Genomic DNA, 20992 nt, shown 5'->3' with positions numbered 1-20992 from the left:
CAAATTGGGACTAGGTGGGCAAATTTTAAAAAAAGGGCACTTTTAGGGCGAGAGATATGTTAAAAAGGGCACTTTTCGCGCGTAAATGATGGGAAAAAGGGAATTTTTTCCCGAGCGTAAACTATGTAAGCTTAAAAATGTAGATTTCTCTGGCAAATTGTGGGTAAAAAGGCATATCATACCGGGACCAGGGTGGTCCAAACCCTGGCACGCGGCCGCATGCGGCCAGCGAACACTTTGTGCATGCCGGAATTATCAGTGCTAAATCCAAGTGTAAGATATTTTCTCTTCACTTTCTAGGTTTTGAAGTTCACGTGTTTACGAGTGATAATATATTGATAAATGCCCTTTTTGACGGCATAGTAGCTTTCTCCTGGCGATTGATCAACCGCAATTGATGTAGCCTACTGGAAAGTTGCTTAGCTTAAAACAATATAGAAAAAACACTTTATTTTGGAAAATATTTTGGTGATTTCATATGCCCTTGCAAAACACGGTGCCTCCAAGTTTATTGTGACTTAACAATTTACTGAAATCATCGCCCCTTGGGATTGCCTACAGAAACAACATTCCATGATTTCATCGAAAATATTGTTTTCGATTTGTTGATTGTAATTTGGGAATTTCATAACATGTAAAAATTTATCTTAACCCATTCATGGCCGGTGTCCTTTTAAAAGGACATCGTTTTGAATGCATCAGTATTGCATTATCTTATTTTGATTGAATCATTTTGGACTTGCTAGTAGTTGTTTAGGGTTTGTTTTGGAAGGTGTTGATAAATATTTGCAAACAACGTACTTTTTCTGAATTTTGTGAAAGTTTGAAAATTGTTGAAAAATGAGAAGAGCCCGATAAAGTGAAGTGAGGAGGAACATGCATGTTTTATTGCCTATTGGTAATAGATATGAATTATGTTTTTTCATAGTTTGACACTCTGTAATATTGTGCTTCCTACTACACTCTAATTTGTGTAAGGTTTTGCTTCTTTTTATTTGTTTATTTTGCTTTATATTTATTGTTGCCTTTTAAAAAGACACCGGCCACATGGCCACATTTTTTTGGTTGTTTGTAACACTGTCAAAGAATATTGAACATCGTGTAAAAGCAGCACATTGTGCCTATGGAAGACTTAACCATCGTGTTTTCAACAACCATGCTATATTTATCCGCACAAAAATTATGGTCCTCCGGGCAGTCGTTCTATCCACTCTTCTCTATGCTTGTGAAACCTGGACATTATACCGCCGTTACATCAAACGTCTTGAAAATTTTCAGCAGAGGAAACTGGGTCAAATGCTAGGCACTTGTTGGGAAGATTGTCTCACCAAAGATGCAATCCTTGATCGCGCTAGGTTGCCCAGTTCAGAAGTCACCATATTGCAACACTGCCTTTGCTGGACAGGACATGTCATGAGAAGGAACAACGAGGAGGGACAACTAGAGACAGGAAACCCCCCCCCTCCCAGAAGACCAAGAATGAGATACAAAGATCAGCTGAAAGTCTCCCTCAACCATGCAAACATTGATCTGGATTCATGGGAAAACCTTGCTAGTGACAGATTACTCTGGAGAAAAAGATCTAAGGAAGGCACAAAAATTTTCGAAAAAAAAGGATTCAAAAAGCCCAAGAAAAACGAACACTACAAAAGTTAAAACTACCACGTCCCTCCCTCCATACAATCCTTACCCCCCATACAATGTGACTTTTGCCCACGTCTTTTTCATCATACGCTGGCTTCCAAAGCCATATATGACATCACCATCCAAAGCCAAATTCGATTTGATGACGAAACCAATGCTCGGTCACGAGCTGGAGGCGACAACTGTCAGTGGCGTATCGCTATGGTTTGTGCCGCCCGATGTGGACCATGATTTTACACCCCTGAACGCGTGAAGTAGGAACCAGCAAATAGAATACGAGCCAAATCCATTTCAAAAAAGATTTTGACTATGCTTTTTCGTTTACGTTTAAAAATATTCTACTGCCACAAGCTTCCGACCGAGGGGGAGACTGCCCACTGGGGGGGACACCCCCCACTAGCTACGCCGATGGTTACCGTGAATATAATATGTTCATACAATAACTTTGAAACGTCCTTCAAGTAAGATCTGACAAATTTCTATCGAAACAAACACCTTCTCATGTTAAGGTATCGCGAGATTTACATTTGACTATGTGGCTGGTGTTCTTTTAAAAGGCAAACAAAAAAATGCATCCAAAAAGCAAAAATCATCAAATTTTTTTAAACTAATTCAAAGTTATGACAATACAACTTTGTGGCTGAAGTATTTCCTAAAAAGAGCAACGGGAATTTGTGGCGGCTTTTAATGGGTTAAATAGGCGCACTTGTGCCTGAAATGTCATCAGACAGTTTGTAGCCAACGTTGGGCAAAAGTTCTGTTCATCTGTGAACTTGGGTTGTTTTGTCGGCCAGTTCGGACTTATTTAGTAAGTCGAGATTTGTAGAATTCGGACAAGCAGCTTTAAAGAGATTGCTTCATGTGAGTACCGTACAAATTGATTGCTGATTTGTAAATTTAGCCTTTGCTATGTGTTAATAGTCTGACGTATCTAAGCTGAACATATCTATCACAATCAGTTTTGTACGCGCTGTGTTTACTTGTAAAAGGGCTTACTGAATGACACAGTTTTTCTTGCGCATTATCTACGTATCGTAACGCGTTATTTTCATTTGTTTCAGCTGAATTGTAACCGCATTGGAATCCTGTGTAAAGAATTTCAGACTGTAGCTGTTGCCGAAATTCACCGGCTTACTTGGCAAAAATTGGTATGGACATTTTAAAGATGTTTATTTTATTGCTGGTTTAATGTTGTTCACACTATCTGTTTCGTAAAGCGCTATCGACGTATATTCACGATAGATGTAGCAATGAAAAAACTTACATTAATCAATATTGCCTTGTAGTTTTAAGCAAATGCGTGATTTGTGCTTTTGTGTTATTTCAGAAAACTACTTTTCTTGTCACTGTTCCTGTTCTGTTCACTCGGAATTGTGATTTGAGAGACTGTTGACAAAAACGTCAAGTATCATTGTAATTTCGCTCCAATTTAATAAACTATTTCCATTTATATTCGACAACAGTCGGATTGCCTTTGCGGTCGAGCCCAGTGATAGAGGAGAATATCACACCAAGGTATAAAAATACATCTGCGTTTCATAAATACATTACATTTGCCACAACCCTAAATAAGTCGCGCATAATCTGGTCAATAGGTAACTATGAGGGAGCAATGTCGGTTTGTGACGACACAAACGTGCGTTGATATTTTGCTTTTGTTGCTAGCACTTTCTCCGTTATGAAGCGATTAAAAAGCGACACACGGAACAGAATGGCTGATGAAACCCTGGATGCCTGCTTACGTCTGTCGACCACTGAATTTAAACCAGAGATCGACACTATATGTAAAAGCAAAAAACAACAAATTGTTTTGGTTTGCTAATTTGTTGACGTGTTATGTATCGTATCTTTTTTACTAGCTGAAAATCACTTTTTGAGTCGCAAGCAGAGATTAAAAAGTGAGTTATGCGTGCACCAAAACATTAGGTAGATCAGAACAGCAAACTCAGTCCTTTCATAATGCAACTGTATTTTGTCAGCAACAAGATTTGTTAATGTTCATAGCCTGCGAAGAGTAAGAATATAGCTAAAACAGATCGAAATCTATAGAAAAGAAGTTCAAAATCGCAAGCTAGTTAAGTTTTTATTTAACAACGTTTCTACTTTCATCAACGCGTTATCATTTCTCACTATGCGGCCCGTGAAGTTTACCTCAGACCCTAATGTCGCCCTTCATGTTCGCAGTCTTGGACCACCCTGACCTAGACTAAACATTTGAGACCCATAACACAGGCCAACAAAAAAAAATAAAAAAAAATTGTGTCTGCAATGTAAGATGTGATTTGGGGTATATTGAGGCTGCTGATTTCAAAAATCACATCAGATTTTTCCCGTTACATCAGGTTTTTGAGATTTTTGCTTGATATTTTTTCTCATAATATTGGCTTTTTAGCCAAATTTTCTCTTACTGTTACCGTTTTATAAAGACCTTATGAGGCAATAGTGTTTGAAAATTTGTCATATTCATGGAAATGATTTTATTTTGTACCATTTGGAGATGTATGATGACACCATGACCATTGGAGTGACCGACCTACCTTCAGCAGGTACACTAGTCAGAAGCCCCCCTAGCTAGATGGTCCATTGGTCAAAAGAGTCACCTAGACCATCTGGCTAGTGGACCATCTGTCTATGGTAGACCATCCAACTTATGTACCTTCTGAGAACTGTCCATAAACCACCACTTACAGCCTACAGGCAGGGTTACATTTACTTTCGCCTGAATGCTTAGTACCATTCTACTTTTTGATATATAACATCGATTTTATCTTTTTCGCTGAACATGGAGATTTAAGCTTATGTGAAACTTGTCTATAAATCCAGTCTTATTTGAATTTTCATGTATTCAGATTTTTTCATACTAGCAAGGTGTTAATTCTGTTTGTGGTGTGAATAATTAAGTAGCAGAATGGCATCTTAAAAAAGTGTGAAAATGACCCTGATGTTCTTTGTTACATATGTGGCGGTTATAGGCTACTGTTCCTAACCAAAGGCAAACCATAACAAGTTTTGTGAAACAAGCATGTCTTGCATACTTTAAAATTCGCCTGGGTGATCAGGACAAATCATGGGCTCCACACATGCTGCATGCAAAGCTTGTGTGGAAAACCTAGATAGATCAATGGAAATCCTAAATCCACTCACAACATTCACAAAAATCATGCAAGCGAAAGTTTGTCCAGAGTAACGTTTCCCAAATGTGCATGTGATTTCCCTTTTTTCTGTAGAATTGAACCTGTTTTTAAGTGTCTATTCTATTCAATTTCTTCAATTTTATTTTTCTTTGCTGGCGCAAACATAATAGCGAATGACATTACAAACACACAACTGTAGCACCAACAAAAGGAAATGATGGCAAAGCCAAAAGGTTTAAAATATGTATTGGGGATTTGCAAAGCCACCAAACCTACTTCTTAACACGAAAAAAAAATAACAATGTAGCCCACTCTTGTAAAAAAAATGACGTTGAACGTTTAGTGTTAGCAGATAAACTTTGAAGAATTGGGTTCAAGTTACCACACTTCAATAAAATAAAAAATAAAATAAATAAAACAGGTCTTCAAATATCTCAATGTTTTCATTAATAATTATGTTTGTATCTCTTGTGTAGACTTTAGACTTTATCGTGATGAATTTAGACCTTATCGCAGACCTTGTTGACAAAAAAAAGTTCAAATTCCATGAAACGCCATAGTCTACCAATAAAGATCAGGAGTCGATTTTACCAATTTTTACCAAAACAGCATTCAGATATCATAAAATCCTGATGTGATACAAAAAATCTGATGTGATTTTTGAATTCAGCACCCAAAATATACCCTAGAAGGACATTTACAATGCTGACACAAAAAGTCTGTTGGCTTGTGTAATTGATTCCTATATTTATCTTTGCCCACAATATTTTATAAATAATAATCTAATAAAATTTAATCTAGCGACATTTAGTTGATATACTTGAACAACTATGATAATAGTCATAAAAGAAACAACGATGATAATACAGTATATGAAACACAACTGCTAAGATATTACAATGAGTCGAATCTTTGCAGAATTAGATGATTCTAAAGAGCTGGTATTTTATTTTAATGAAATCAGAAAACAAACTTCGGTAATTCAGACATTTAGAATCTCACATAAAATTTGAGGTAGCCTACTCACAACACAAATTGATAATTAATCTGCTTGAATGGAACATTATAAGGAAATTATAAGTAAAGTCAAAGGTAGGCTGATAAGTTCTAAATGTATCAAACTAGGTGGGCAAAGAAAGGGTTAGGGGGGCAAGCAAAGGGACTAGGTGGGCAATTGCCCACCTAGTTTATATCTGAAAAGATGCTATGTTGCCGAGTGGTGAAAGCAGTGGAACGACGTTTGAAAGGGCGCCGGTTGGACACCGCTCAAGAGCATGCGACTGTGTCTTTGGCAAGACACTTTTCAAGGCATGCCTGAAAGTGGTCACGAAGATTGGCTTCCTTGCCTTCTCGTCTACTTAATCTAAATCTTCTATCACCGGGCGTAAGCCTGGATACGACAAAAAAACAAACAAAAAAACTTCAAATATATTTTAGGTTTTGTAGGAACGTATCCAGTACAGTTTTATTAAACCGTAAAAAAAACAATAAATCTTTGAAAAAAGCAACCGCTTGTACCGACTCCGACCAAACTGTGATCCACCAATTACATCTGGGAAACTATTTGCTTCATCCGTCGCTAACGACGCCCACCCAGGATGACGTAACACCACCAAAGTCGTCCCAGAGCAGTGAAATATGGAGTTTCGCTGCGGAGCAGTCGTTTTGTATAAATTTCGCCCTAACCAGATGAGCTTCGAGGTTAAGATTAAAAGTTCGCTAAGCATAATTCTGCGCTAGGAAATGCTTAAAAAAGTTACTAACACTTTAACACCACTCCCAAGAAATTTTTCTGCATACGCCACTGCTAGAGGCTATTTACTTCTGTACGTGTCGTCCTGTAAAAGACTTGTGTAGTCTGGAAGAACCTAGTAAGCCAATTTTAGTAGGCCTAAAACTTGTGTTTTTTAGTTTCTGAACAAGGTGTTTTTTTTCAAACTGTGTGTACAAATGTTTTCTTTTAGCAATAATCCGAAGCAAAATTTTTGTGGTGATCAATTGATCATTAGCTAAAACTAAAAATCTGAAAAAAAATACAGCATTTGGTGTTTTTCTCGGATACGATTGCTATTCTTAATTAAATTGTTTGATTGAATTCTTATAAAAATGAATAAGTAAGTTTTGGTGCTACTTCCAAGCTTAAATTAATTGCTGCTTGATAGCGACTTTACTAAACTTCCAATTGTTGCTAACTAAACACAATATGAGCCAGGAGAGGAGCAATGTTGCTTTTGCAACGTCACAATTCTATTGTTTATCAATGGCTACAATAGGCCTAAAAGAGAGACTCTTTTTCGATCTTTGTGTTGTATTGGGCGCAAATTAAATTTTGAAGAAAGTGTAAGTCACAAATTTTAATGTTTACCAACCGATTTTTGCGCCCCTATCAATGTGGCGCCCATGGCTCGAGCCACGCCTGTCATACCCTACGCACGCCATTGTTTGGGCATTTCTGTGAATTGCAGCCGCTTCTGGTTTGGCTCGATCCGGTTCCACAATCGTTTGTAGTTCCTGTGTTGCATCTTCTTGTTCTTATTTCTAGTCCACTACCACAAGTACGACTGCAAGCTCCATAAGCACCCCATGTCTCCCACTCAGTTACTATGAGCATAAACGTTTCAGTTGTTTTGTTTATTCAGTTATTGTTAAAATTACTATTTAGTGTAGGATACTACTATTTAGCATTCATCGAATGCTACGGTATTTGCACTACAATCTAACTATTTAGCAGTTAGCACATTTTATTTAGAATTAAATTCGCTATAATAATAGCATCTTCAGCTAACTTTTTGATTTAAAAAAAACAGATATAAGCTAAATATAATTATTTTGAATCAAAAATAAGAAACAAAAAACACGTAAAACAAAGAACGAAATGAAGCTAACGTTTGTATCAACATAATGTTGCAACATATAGCAAAATAAAATATTTGATTAATTTATTCTTACATGCATTCTGCTCTCTGTTTAGCGATCTAGCTTAACTATTATTGCCAAAAAAGACGACAAACGGTATGAAGCAGTCAAAGATTGTCACTCCATACTTACAAGCAGTTGTGGCAGCTTGACTGGTGGACGCTTCAACAGTTGTGTCTTTCATTGGCACTACCATTTGTTCTTGTGTTGTAGATAAAGGGTCCACTCCAGTGACGACGTCATTGGAATATTCTGGAAAAGTATAGGGTGATTTGTGTGATTTATAATTGGATGGTGATAAGTTTTTTATTTTAATTTGCACCATACCAAAGTTGCCCTTTTAGGCTCACCAAAAATAAGAGTTTGTCACCATAGTCGTAACATTACAAATCTTTTCACTGGTTGACAAATTGTAACTGATCCCAACGTCACATATCCCAGTGCAGTTTGAATCAGTTAACAAGCCGGAAGTGATATGACAACACTAGCATTCTGTCCGAGAATGTAGTGAAAAGCAAACAGCCATAGGCACATCACATTTAGTTGTCGTATCCAGGCTTACGCCCAATAATTATAGATTTAGCTTAAGTGGACGGGAAGGTCTCGCCAAAGACACAGCCGCATGCTTTTGAGTGGTATCGAACTGAATCCCTTTTTGAAGCATCGTACCATGGCTCTCACCACTCGGCTATGCAACCAACACAATTTTCATGGAGTCAAACATCCCAGCTGGCAAACCAATCCTTTTTACATTGATTTAATGTTTACCGACGTTGAACCAATATATGAAAAAACGAATGTGTTGGCTGAGACCTGTTACGTTTGCTTCAGTTTAGAAATTTCAAAACTAAAACACTGTAGCCTAATCGGTAGCTATACATCAACAATACATCCCACAGTTTAAATGAATTTAGTTTTCAAGTGTTTGTCTGCAAAAACACGGTAAGCTGATGGTTATTTGCAAATTGTCCTTCTTTCTAAAAACTTATTGTTCCGCTGAAACCTTGCATTGACAGAAACAGTTCTTGTTCAAATAATAGTCCAAACATAATTCTTTTATTAGATTTGCCATCTTTTAAACAACAAAAAGTATAACTATCATCTTCAAAAGTGTAAGCGACATATTAGCGTTGTAGTGTGCCGCGGTACATAATATGATTCAGAAAAAATTGTTAAATTTGTAATTTGGGTTTTGGTTTCGTTTTAATTTTGCAACAAAAAATTCTGATCATATACCTCGCGGAAAGGTAATATTGTCATTTTAAGCCACTAGAGTAGGGCTTCCCAAACTGGGGATCACGACCCCGCAAGGGGTCGTGCAACGAACTTCAAGGTTCGCAGAGAGTATACCAATTTTACATAAAGTACTGCATATTATTCTATGGTACTTTTTAGACGTTTATTTCAAAACGTAGTTGTTAAATCTGATGTAACTGTTCAAAGCATAAGTGGTTGATTGGTTTTGATTCTTTATCCTCGGACTGACAAAGCCTTGATAGGTTATACTTATACCTGGTAGTTTCGCATACTTGTAGAGGCTCTTGACGCAGGGCCGGTACCGAGATTGGCAGATTGAAGTTTTCCGATTGTTGAAGTGTTGTTGCCGGGGAATTATTCTATTTACTAGGTGCCACTGATTGGAGAGCAAAACTGAAATGCATTGCTCAAGCGCATACCCCAAGAGTCGAACCAAAGCCGCGTGTTTTTTTTGAGCCTGGCGTGTAACCACTGAACTAACGGGGCGGACTGCGGAAAGTGATCTTAAGTGAGCTGTAGATTCTGCGTAAATAGGCCTAACCCTGGTAGTGGGCTAGCTTAAGGACTGCATGCTAGTAGCTAAATTTAAAAAAAGTAAAACTAATCCAATCAATGGATAGCTGGTTAAAAAAATCAAACGGTTACGGTAATTTCGACAATTTTTTCACGGAAGTGGGTCTATTTTGGAAGGACTGTGTTGGTATGTGTATTTGAGGGAGCTGCTGCAATAACAGGACATACAGCTATGTTTCATACAAAAGTGCGAATTGCGAGTGGTACACATATTGCATTTACACACCATAGGCTGTGATTCACGCGAGACCCTAATAGCTAAAAAAATATCTCCTCATCGAAATGCTGTTGTTTGCAAGATGCTGTGAATTTATCAACTTTATTAGGCCTAAGAGTCGCGCACTCAATGGCCTCTAGCCTACTATACCTGTATTTTTGCAAGTTTATATGGTAAAATATAATTAGAGTTTGAAGTTTAAATCCCTTTTAGGCTGTTGCATTGTGAAGTATATAAGGTGGCTCACAAAACCAAATCTTAAAACGGGCTATCAACATTAAAAAATGAAGTCGTGGTAAAAACAGACTTGATCCTTCATTTCTGCAATGACATCTGGGTTTAGAAATCATGCTGTTTGTGAGATTTGCTTGAAAAACCGAAAGAACTTAATTTATCCACCTAAAGAAAAAACACCACGTTTTTACATTGAAATCAAAGATTGGAGCGTCTGTCAAAACATTAAACATCTGAAAAGAAGTTGAAAATGATTCATCTGAAATATTTTCATCAACTGCTGAAGAGTTTTTTGCTAGCAATGATGTGGAACTAAATTTTATTAAGCCTGTGGCTATCGACTATTTGTCAAATTTGTTAAAATAATAAGAAGTATTTCCTCCAGAATTAGACAATGCCAAGTTAGATTGGATCTAAAACTCATTTGTAATACAAAAACAAAGTACCGAGCACCTTTCTCTCAACTGTCCGAAATAACTTGCTAATCTATTTTCTGACCTAAAGTTACAGCTTAAATTTTCTAACACTAATCTTTACCTTTTTTGGGTTGTTGGAGCGGAATATCTATAATTATCTTATTCAACAGTAACCACACTTCTGCCGTTTGTCTCCACGTATATGTGCGACTAGTGAGAGTCAACGTTTTCATAGTTGACCGCAATCGAAACAAAATACTATTCCAGACTAAGCAACATTGAAACCGCCTTGAGGCCAGTAGTAACAAACATTGAGCCACGGCTGAACTTGCTTTGTAGCAGAAAGCAGTCGCACCCATCACAGTAAATAAATGTGTTTTTTGTTTTGTTTCAAACAGGCTTTCTTAGTCCGGTTGCCAAATCCAATTTTTTGGCTGAACCTGGAAATTTTATGCAAAGTTTGTTTTTTTTGATTTTGGTAGCCTAGGGTCTGCTCTTTCAGAATCTGCTGGGTGTACTCCGTGCATCCTTGAGCGTTTTGAGAAATTCAAGATGTCGTCCAAAATGGCTGCCGTTTCAGATAACTCCCTATAACTCAGTTAGTATTTTACCTAGGATGATACTTTTGGTGTCTAACCATATGTTTTGAGGAACAAGGAATACATTGAAACTATTTATTTGACTGGTTGGGATTGCATCATGTAGAAATGCAATAATGCCGTCAATAGGGCTGCCATATTACAAATTTCAAACAAAAACAAACAAATTCACTTATATTTGGTCTAGAATGATAACTTTGGTGTCTATCCATATGTTTCGTGGACAAGAAATCCATTTAAGGGATTAAAACAGATGCATATGAATTACATCACAGTTAAATCCAAAATGGCTGTTGATATATTTGCCGAATACTTACTGTAAATTTCTTAATCTCAAACTGCCACTATGCTACGTAATCAGTTAATCACTTTGCTTTCTGACTGATAAGCGCAAACTTGCGTCTCAGCAGGCTTCTAAGAAAGATCGATAAAGCGTTCTCTCTTTCGAAGCCGCAGTGCTTGTTCTCATTCAATGTTCTACTTATCAGTTCTTATTATATATATTCTTCGAGGAGTACTTGATTGCAATACACTTGAGTCAAAGGAGGATTTCGTGGAGGTCTTGGAAAACATAGCCAAAAGGAATAAGACTGCCAAACTGTGGGTGGACATGTTGATCAAACTAGTGTTCCTTATCATGAGGTTTGTCCGAGCTGAGCGGGAGGCTGATTGGCTGTTGCATCTTGAGGCATGCAAACAAATGCTTTCCTATTTCTTTGCCGCTGGCCATGTGCATTATGCAAGGTATGGGATGTGCTACCTAAGGGCAATGGAAGCCCTCCCAGAAGAGGTACTAGTCCGGTTCATGATAGGGGAGCATGTGATGAGGCACCAGCGCGGACTATGGAATGACCTGTGGAGTGATATGTTTATAGAAACTACTTTCATGAGATATGGCCATGACCCAAATGGCATCATAGGAATAACCTTTAAGCCGGATACGCTCAAGATCTGGGCATTTGAGTCTTCATACATGTAGTACCGTGGAGGCTGCTCTGGGCAAAATTTTTGGAGATTCTGGAGACCAGGGAAGTGGACATAAGGAAGAAAAGAAGGCACGGATAGAGAGTGACAACAAGGACCGAGAAATGTATGGATCCACTTGATCCCGAGAAACATCCAGAAGATCTAGTGAACATTGCAACTGGTCAACATGGAACCCCGGCAGTGAATGTGCAGGAGGCTGTGCAGAAAGGATTCCAACAGATGTGCGAATTTGGAGAGAATTTACCTGATGGCTTACATGAAACAATTCACAAGAACGTGACTACCATGGTGGCTACAAAAAAACATGTAAATGTGAGAGGTAGTAAAGTGTACGACATGAATGTCATCTACTCCAGGGTCATAGGCCAACAGGCTAGTGGGCGTGATGTTGACATAAAAGATGTCCTATCCTACGAAGTGGCCCCAGTACCAACGTCTATGTTTGACCCCACAGGAGAAATGAGAGCTGCAACATCAAAGTCTTCCTTAAAGCGACAGCTTCAGGTTGAGGTATCTGCTCAGACAACAGCAAGTGACACTTCAGTAGTTGTGATTGATGGTTCATCCCTACTCTGGGTGATTCCTTGGCCTGCAGAGGGCACCACTACAGACTACGCAAACAGCTTGAAACACGCCATTGCCAAGAGACTAAAAGTTGGGGACGTTCACCTAGTGTTCGATCGGTACTACGATTACAGTACTAAAAGTGTCACCAGAAGTGCTAGGGCCACTGGAGTTAGCCGAGTCCACGAGCTGCAGTTGAACACCAAGTTATCACTTCAAAAGACTGTATTGACGGTGACCGAAAACAAGAAGCAGTTGATAAACCTGATTGTCAATCTTCTGATTGAAGACGAGTCATTCCATGAATACACCCAAAGTCACAAGTTGATAGTGATTGGTGAGGACGTTGCCCCATAATGAGGACGTTGAAGACGTTGCCCCATTTGAGATCAGCCATGGTGGTGTAGTGATCAGGAGGGCGGACCTTTCAACTAGTCATGAGGAAGCGGACACTATCATTGTCCAACAGGTGAAGCTGTCTGCTCGAAATAAAGAGAGTGATTGTGATAACTGTGATATCCGATGACACTGACGTTTTCATTCTCTTGCTTCATTATTATCACGCTGGAAGCATGAAAAATTGTATCACCATGGAATCACCAATTAAGGAACAAACAGTCATTGACATTGGAAAAACCGTAGAGAAGCATGTGTTTTTTGTGAATAAACTCCTGCCACCCCATGCCCTTACTGGGTGTGATACGGTAGCATGCTGCTATAGGGTTGGCAAAGGTACCGCATTGAAGGTTCTGAAAGATGGTCACTCACTGTCACTTTTAGGGGTCATTGATTCTCTCATAGAATCAGTGATTGCGCAGGCAACCACATTCATGTCAGCCTGTTACGGTCAATATACTACGATTAAATTAATGTCCGAAACACGCTGGAGATTATGGGCATTCAAAACGGGTCGGGCCTCCGCGGTACCACCAAAACTTTGTTCCCTTCCTCCTACAAGTAAGGCCTTTAAAGAGAATGTAAGAAGGGCCCATCACCAAGCCATTGTGTGGAGTTCACTGGAAGACAGCAATCCGCCTGAACTTGATGCAGAAATGTACGGATGGGTGAAAGACTCGAAACTTAAATCGCTACAACCTGTTCTCCTTCCTGCAAATGTTGAAATCGCCCCAGAAACTGTCATGCGCATGATCAGATGTGGATGCAAGAGTGACAACCCCTGTAGAACACTTTCTTGCAGCTGCAAGGGATGGTTTGAAATGTAAGTTACAATATTCTGTGCGTGTTATGCTGGAGGTTGCAGCAAGACTCTTATACTTAGCATTTTAATTCAATTGGACAACGTCATAGATTTATGGACTAGGTGACTTAATGACGAGATGATAACCGCAACTGACTGTCCTGTGACTGTGAGAGAGGCTTGTACATTACTAATGGTAACATTTGTGATAACTAATGGTGACATTTATGAGTGATGTTATATGTTAGATGGTATTTCACAAGCAAAGTTTCAGAAATAATGATTTTCTGTAAGTATTCGGCAAATATATCAACAGCCATTTTGGATTTAACTGTGATGTAATTCATATGCAACTGTTTTAATCCCTTAAATGGATTTCTTGTCAACGAAACATATGGATAGACACCAAAATTATTATTCTAGACCAAATATAAGTGAATTTGTTTGTTTTTGTTTGAAATTTGTAATATGGCAGCTCTATTGACGGCATTATTGCATTTCTACATGATGCAATTCCCAACCAGTCAAATAAATAGTTTTAATGTATTCCTTGTTCCTTAAAACATATGGTTAGACACCAAAATTATCATCCTAGGTCAACTACTAACTGAGTTATAGGGAGTTATCTGAAACGGCAGCCATTTTGGACGCCATCTTGAATTTCTCAAAACGCTCAAGGATGCACGGAGTGCACCCAGCAGATTCTGAAAGAGCAGACCCTAGGCTACCAAAATCAATAAAAAAAAACTTTGCATAAAATTTCCAGGTTCAGTCATACTTCTGCAGGACTATCTGTAAAGTAAAAGGTTTTGAGTACCGGTAGCTTGTTTTTACTGTAATTTCCTTCGAATTAGGTCTTTTAATAAATATCACAAGTGTATAGCCTATTTCGCACTGTTTATTATTTCAACTGTAGAAGATCACGGAAAACTTTAGGAGATTGAAAGGGTCGCGAGCAAAAAGTGTGGGAAGCCCTCCACTAGAGTAAATATGTAGCAGAAGTGGCTAAGCTAACATTCTGTATACATAGATAGAGCACTACTGTTGTTTCTCCAAAAGGGTTTCTTTATTGATTACCCAGCATACAAGTCGATGTCATCAGATAGCCGAGACAAGGACGTGCTATCCCAAGTTGTGTCAATTTGAAAAGAACGAATATTGCCATGCTAGTGTAGTTTTATCACCAAAATATTCATACGCGGGTTGCCAGGCGCAAAGCTAATTAAATAATAATTGAAACTTGAAAGGGCTAAACAGTAGAATTATGAGAATGTTGGACTGCACTGCAGAATAATGGCTGGTGACGAATATAAGACAGCAGTCGGTACAAATATATAAAATAACATCGCTTATTAAAACGTCATAAATGCTTTGGAATTCTGTACTCACGTGCAGTCGAAGTTTCATGGCTTGTGACTGCTTCAGGAAGTCTGCGCGTCACTTGCTGTATTTTCTCAGACAAACGATCAAGCCTGATCGTGTAACTCCTGAAGAACTCTAAAACGGTTTTTCAAGTTTATTTTTGTGGTGATCTATTGGATAACCTGTGGTTTGAATAAAATCAAATTCACTACTTAACACAGGAAAATGTTAAAGTAGGCTAAATAAGTATGATATTGCGAAGAACAAATTGATAATACAATTTTGGTAAAGAGGTTACTTTCTTCAGCCACAGACATATACAACCAAGCAACCACACGGCATTTAACATAATGGATTAAAATTGAACATAAACTATAAGCTACAAACGTTTTCGGCCATACACACGTTAGCCCTTATCAAGTAACAAAAAATAACTGCTTATCATATCTACAATGAAAATGAATGACTGATCTAAACACTGAATTGAAAAACGAAATGCAAAATGAAACGGCAGAACAGAAGAAAGGCACATCACGTGGCGTTTAAATTACACCAGGCAAAGACGCAACATATGACGTATCAAGAAAAGACGTTGAGTAGATAAGAAGCACCTGAGGCAAACAACTGTGTATTGAGGCGAGGATTGTATGATTTTATTAGCAAAGCCTCGTGGATTTTAGTGTCGAATTCGGTGAAACATTTACGCATAATTCTAAAGGACTCCAAGGATGGTTTGTTATTTGAACATGTTTGACAATCGAATATGTGATCTTTAATGGCACTTTGCTTGTTCAAATTATTTAAATCCAAGTGCTCCCTCACTCTCGTGGCCAAATGCCGCGTAGACATACCGATGTATGTACAATTTGCGTCATGCGAACAAGTGAACTTGTACACGACATTTGAACACAAGTAGGAGGGAGTCCTAGATTTAAGCTGAAAATAATAGCCAACTTTGAACGTTTTATACACAGGAACAATATCCACGTTGAACTTCATTTTGATAAAACTTGACATATTACTGACAAAGCGTCTCGATGCTTTACCCACAAAGGGAACTGTAAGGCAGTTTTTCCATTCACGTTCGTCCGCTTGAGAGTGCGTAGAACGTGAATCCAAAAACCCCTTCAGCACCTTATTGAAAAACCATGTGGGGTAGTTGTTCGCAATAAAACAAGACCGTAAACGATTGACTTCAACATTAAAATTATCAAAATTAGAGCAAATATCTTGTGCTCGCTTGAGCAGGCATTTAATTAATCCAGATTTGTAGGTTGAAGGACATACAGCATTAAAATTGAGAAGGAGGTTGGTATTGGTTGGTTTTCGCCAAACCCAAGTGTCAAATTTGTTTTTATTAATTTTAATTTCGACATCGAGAAAGGGAATGGTCTGGTTGGCTTTTTCTACCGTGAAAGTTATATTAGGATGTTGCGAGTTGAGAATGTTGAGAAACTGCATACAAGATTTATCATCATTAAATATAGCAAAAACGTCGTCAACATAACGTAGGTACAATTTAGGATGGCAGTTCACATCAGTTTCAGAAAAAATCTTTTGTTCAATATGTGCCAAAAAGAAATTAGCAAGCGTTGGACCCAGAGGCGAGCCCATTGCCACACCATCAATTTGTTTATATAATTTGTCTTTGTATAAAAACATACCTTCGGTGGCTATGTGCAACAGTTTTATAAAAATTTCTTTTTTGATAGGTGGTTGGTTGGGTTGATCTTGCGAAAAAATACAATTGGCGATAATGTTTATAGTTTCTTTTAAAGAAACATTGGTGAATAATGACTTTACATCGAAACTAACCATCAGTTGATTGGTAGCACACTGGAATTTATTGAGTTTTTCCAAAAAATCGTTAGTAGAATTGAGCATGTAATCATTCGGTATATAAGGTTTGATAATAGAGTCCAAAAACTTTGCCAAACCGTACTCAGGAGTAGAAATCATGGATACAACAGGACGCGCGGGATTATCTTTTTTATGAACTTTGATAAGACCGTACAGCTTACCTGGGCTGCTCCCAGAAGGAATCAATTTTCGTGTTACGTCTGCATCAAATTCTTTTAGGTACTTTCTCACATAATACCCAATAGATCTTTCTTTGGAAATAATCGGATGAACTTTGGTAGTAGTGTTAATTTCTGTAAACTTTGTTGCATCATTTACAATACTGTCCAATTTGGAAAAATAATCGAAAGAGTCGAGAATTGCCGTTCCTTTTCCCTTGTCGAATTTGCATACTTTAATATCCTTGTTTGAAGACATAGTGTTGTTGAACAGAAGAAACTGTTGCACGTAGCCACCGAAGGTATGTTTTTATACAAAGACAAATTATATAAACAAATTGATGGTGTGGCAATGGGCTCGCCTCTGGGTCCAACGCTTGCTAATTTCTTTTTGGCACATATTGAACAAAAGATTTTTTCTGAAACTGATGTGAACTGCCATCCTAAATTGTACCTACGTTATGTTGACGACGTTTTTGCTATATTTAATGATGATAAATCTTGTATGCAGTTTCTCAACATTCTCAACTCGCAACATCCTAATATAACTTTCACGGTAGAAAAAGCCAACCAGACCATTCCCTTTCTCGATGTCGAAATTAAAATTAATAAAAACAAATTTGACACTTGGGTTTGGCGAAAACCAACCAATACCAACCTCCTTCTCAATTTTAATGCTGTATGTCCTTCAACCTACAAATCTGGATTAATTAAATGCCTGCTCAAGCGAGCACAAGATATTTGCTCTAATTTTGATAATTTTAATGTTGAAGTCAATCGTTTACGGTCTTGTTTTATTGCGAACAACTACCCCACATGGTTTTTCAATAAGGTGCTGAAGGGGTTTTTGGATTCACGTTCTACGCACTCTCAAGCGGACGAACGTGAATGGAAAAACTGCCTTACAGTTCCCTTTGTGGGTAAAGCATCGAGACGCTTTGTCAGTAATATGTCAAGTTTTATCAAAATGAAGTTCAACGTGGATATTGTTCCTGTGTATAAAACGTTCAAAGTTGGCTATTATTTTCAGCTTAAATCTAGGACTCCCTCCTACTTGTGTTCAAATGTCGTGTACAAGTTCACTTGTTCGCATGACGCAAATTGTACATACATCGGTATGTCTACGCGGCATTTGGCCACGAGAGTGAGGGAGCACTTGGATTTAAATAATTTGAACAAGCAAAGTGCCATTAAAGATCACATATTCGATTGTCAAACATGTTCAAATAACAAACCATCCTTGGAGTCCTTTAGAATTATGCGTAAATGTTTCACCGAATTCGACACTAAAATCCACGAGGCTTTGCTAATAAAATCATACAATCCTCGCCTCAATACACAGTTGTTTGCCTCAGGTGCTTCTTATCTACTCAACGTCTTTTCTTGATACGTCATATGTTGCGTCTTTGCCTGGTGTAATTTAAACGCCACGTGATGTGCCTTTCTTCTGTTCTGCCGTTTCATTTTGCATTTCGTTTTTCAATTCAGTGTTTAGATCAGTCATTCATTTTCATTGTAGATATGATAAGCAGTTATTTTTTGTTACTTGATAAGGGCTAACGTGTGTATGGCCGAAAACGTTTGTAGCTTATAGTTTATGTTCAATTTTAATCCATTATAACAAATTGATAGTCCTTTAAATCAGGGGTGTGCAACCTTTGTTACAGGAGGGCCAGATATAAATAATTGGGTGAAACCGCGGGCCGCACGTTTATTTAACATATGATTTCTAGTAGTTGCAGGCACAAAAGAGTAGTTTTTCTTGCTATTCATGTTATTCTTATATTGGGGGTTATCTCCTTCCAGAAATGATAAGTTAGGACGCATAAATTTCTGAAGAAAACTGCTATTCAAATTTATTGTCACACTGTCTTTAAACGTGCTCAGTGAGAAGTTTGCAGCTGGCTTCTTTTCCCGACGGCTTTTCCAAATTTACTTTAATGGAAGTGATCGCAATTCGAAGTCCATTTTCCAAGTGTTGGTCTGTCAGAACCGATCAATAGGGAGATTTCATGACGCCTGTTTTAGAAAAAAATGTTCACACAAATACGTTGAGCCAAAAAGTGCCATTTTTGAAGCCATGGATTTTTGAAATGTGGAAAGTCATCTTGGTTGAAATGTTTTCGGTAAAAATCGCCAAGATTCTTTTTTAAATACTTTGCTTTCAAATCCTTTTTCTCTTGAAGATCAATCAGTTCAAGTTGGATATCAGCTGGTGCTTTGTCAATGTCCGTGTTGAATGGCGAAGAGAATATACCAAACAAATGTTCATGAGATTTGAAGTCCTTGAAACGAGCCAAAAATTCATACAACAATTTTTCAAATTTAGTTTTCTTCTCCGGATGCATTCCATAGTCTCTCATAGTTGGAAAGTGGAAAAGATGTCCTGTCTGTATGTGAGCTTTCCAAAGTCGTACTTTGTTCATAATGCCTTTTATGTGACCATACATTTTTAAAAATAATTGATTAAACTACCATTCAACGTTTTATAGGCAGAGAAAACTTTTTCTCGAACCGTAGAAAATTTCATGATCAGATCACCGCTTCAATGCGTGATGGAAAGCTACAGATAAATCTGCATCTGGCATTACAGAGTGTAAAAACAGTGTTGCAGAACGCGTTTTCGAATATTAAATTCTCATCAGTGCAACTACGTTTATGAACGCAATAACAACGGTTAACTTTAAACTCAATACAATACATTACAAACATTATAAGGACATATTCTCAGTGTTCAATTGAATATTAATAAATCCAGAGACATCAGAATAGAAAATTAAATACAATGGATTGGCGGTGGCCGGTGGGAGACTTCTAAAATGGTTAACAGAAGGTGCGAAATCTACAATATTCCACTCCACAATGAATTGTTCAAACGTACCAGACTAAACTAAATTACCGTATAAACATGTTTCGCGGGCCGCACACAATTCAAAATTGGCACATCTTCGCGGGCCACATAATTTTTCTTCGCGGGCCACATTTGGCCCGCGGGCCGCACGTTGCACACCCCTGCTTTAAATGATAACCGCAAAAATAAAACATTGTTTAAAATCTTCTAAAGCCGTCTACCAGCGGTAGTATGACCAGTTGGTGTGACTCGATTGGGCAACTAAAGTGAAAAACTAGCTAGAAATTTAAATAATTTATTTACCAGATATTCAGAAAAGTAAATGTTTTGAAAATATTGTTATAAACTAGGTTATAGGCTACAATTTAATAAATACACGAAAGTATAATTTAGAAAGAAATTTTAATAACTAATGATAAAGAAAACCTTTCAATACAATGTAAGTGGTAATTTACCATCAACGATTTCTTGTGTAATTTTCTCTATTTCTTGTTTCTTGCACTCTTTGAAAGGTTTAGAAGCACTTGACTCAACTACAGTCACCGTCTCGCTTTGACATTTTGGTGGAGATTCTGTGTCAGCATCATAGGTTCTGCAAACAGTCACTTGTTTCCCATGGCTACCAACAACTGACATACAGAGTGTCAAAGTCAATAACAGAGAAACACATCCCAGACTCATGTTTATTTTGAACTGTTAAAAAGTTTAACAAAGTGTTGCTTCAACTAAGTTACTACTCTAAGGCAAAAAATTGTGGAAATAATACATTTTGTAAAATTTGAGGAAGTATATAACACCGAATATTTCCCACGCAGACAAGCAAAAGTGCGTCATTAACGTCACATCCTTACTGAAAATGCACGGAAAACAACAATTCTCTTATGATGACTATCATGATTAAATTAAGCTTTGTACTGTAGGCCTATTTACCGTTCAGATAACGTTTCAGGACAGGATGGTTTGACGTGATATGTCAAAATCCTGGTATACTTTAGTAAAGAAACATTTTGACTAGTTGACTA

General features: G+C 37.8%; 1 protein-coding gene across 1 annotated transcript; it reads right to left on the bottom strand.

The window, feature by feature from the left end:
- Positions 1-7114: 7114 nt before the first annotated feature.
- On the bottom strand, positions 7115-20694 carry LOC145768370 (uncharacterized). Its single transcript, XM_082579857.1, has 4 exons — positions 20426-20694; positions 15129-15236; positions 7827-7946; positions 7115-7379 (listed from the first exon to the last, which is right to left on the bottom strand). The coding sequence occupies exons 1-4, from the start codon at positions 20649-20651 to the stop codon at positions 7198-7200; spliced, it is 636 nt and encodes a 211-aa protein (XP_082435983.1). The 5' UTR covers positions 20652-20694; the 3' UTR covers positions 7115-7197.
- Between the last annotated feature and the right edge of the window lie 298 nt (positions 20695-20992).

The sequence above is a fragment of the Aplidium turbinatum genome, chromosome 1, assembly GCF_918807975.1.
Source record: "Aplidium turbinatum chromosome 1, kaAplTurb1.1, whole genome shotgun sequence".
Taxonomy (NCBI): Eukaryota; Metazoa; Chordata; class Ascidiacea; order Aplousobranchia; family Polyclinidae; genus Aplidium; species Aplidium turbinatum.
Note: the sequence above shows the minus strand (reverse complement) of the source record. Positions and strands in the feature narration are given on the sequence as shown.

Bases quoted from the DNA above. Each gene is read 5' to 3' on its own strand.
- LOC145768370 (XM_082579857.1), bottom strand. From the start codon at position 20,651: ATGAGTCTGGGATGTGTTTCTCTGTTATTGACTTTGACACTCTGTATG. The intron at 7,947-15,128 runs GTGAGTACAGAA...ATACTTTTCCAG, and splicing joins CCATGAAACTTCGACTGCAC to AATATTCCAATGACGTCGTC. The intron at 7,380-7,826 runs GTAAGTATGGAG...TTATGCTCATAG, and splicing joins TCAAGCTGCCACAACTGCTT to TAACTGAGTGGGAGACATGG.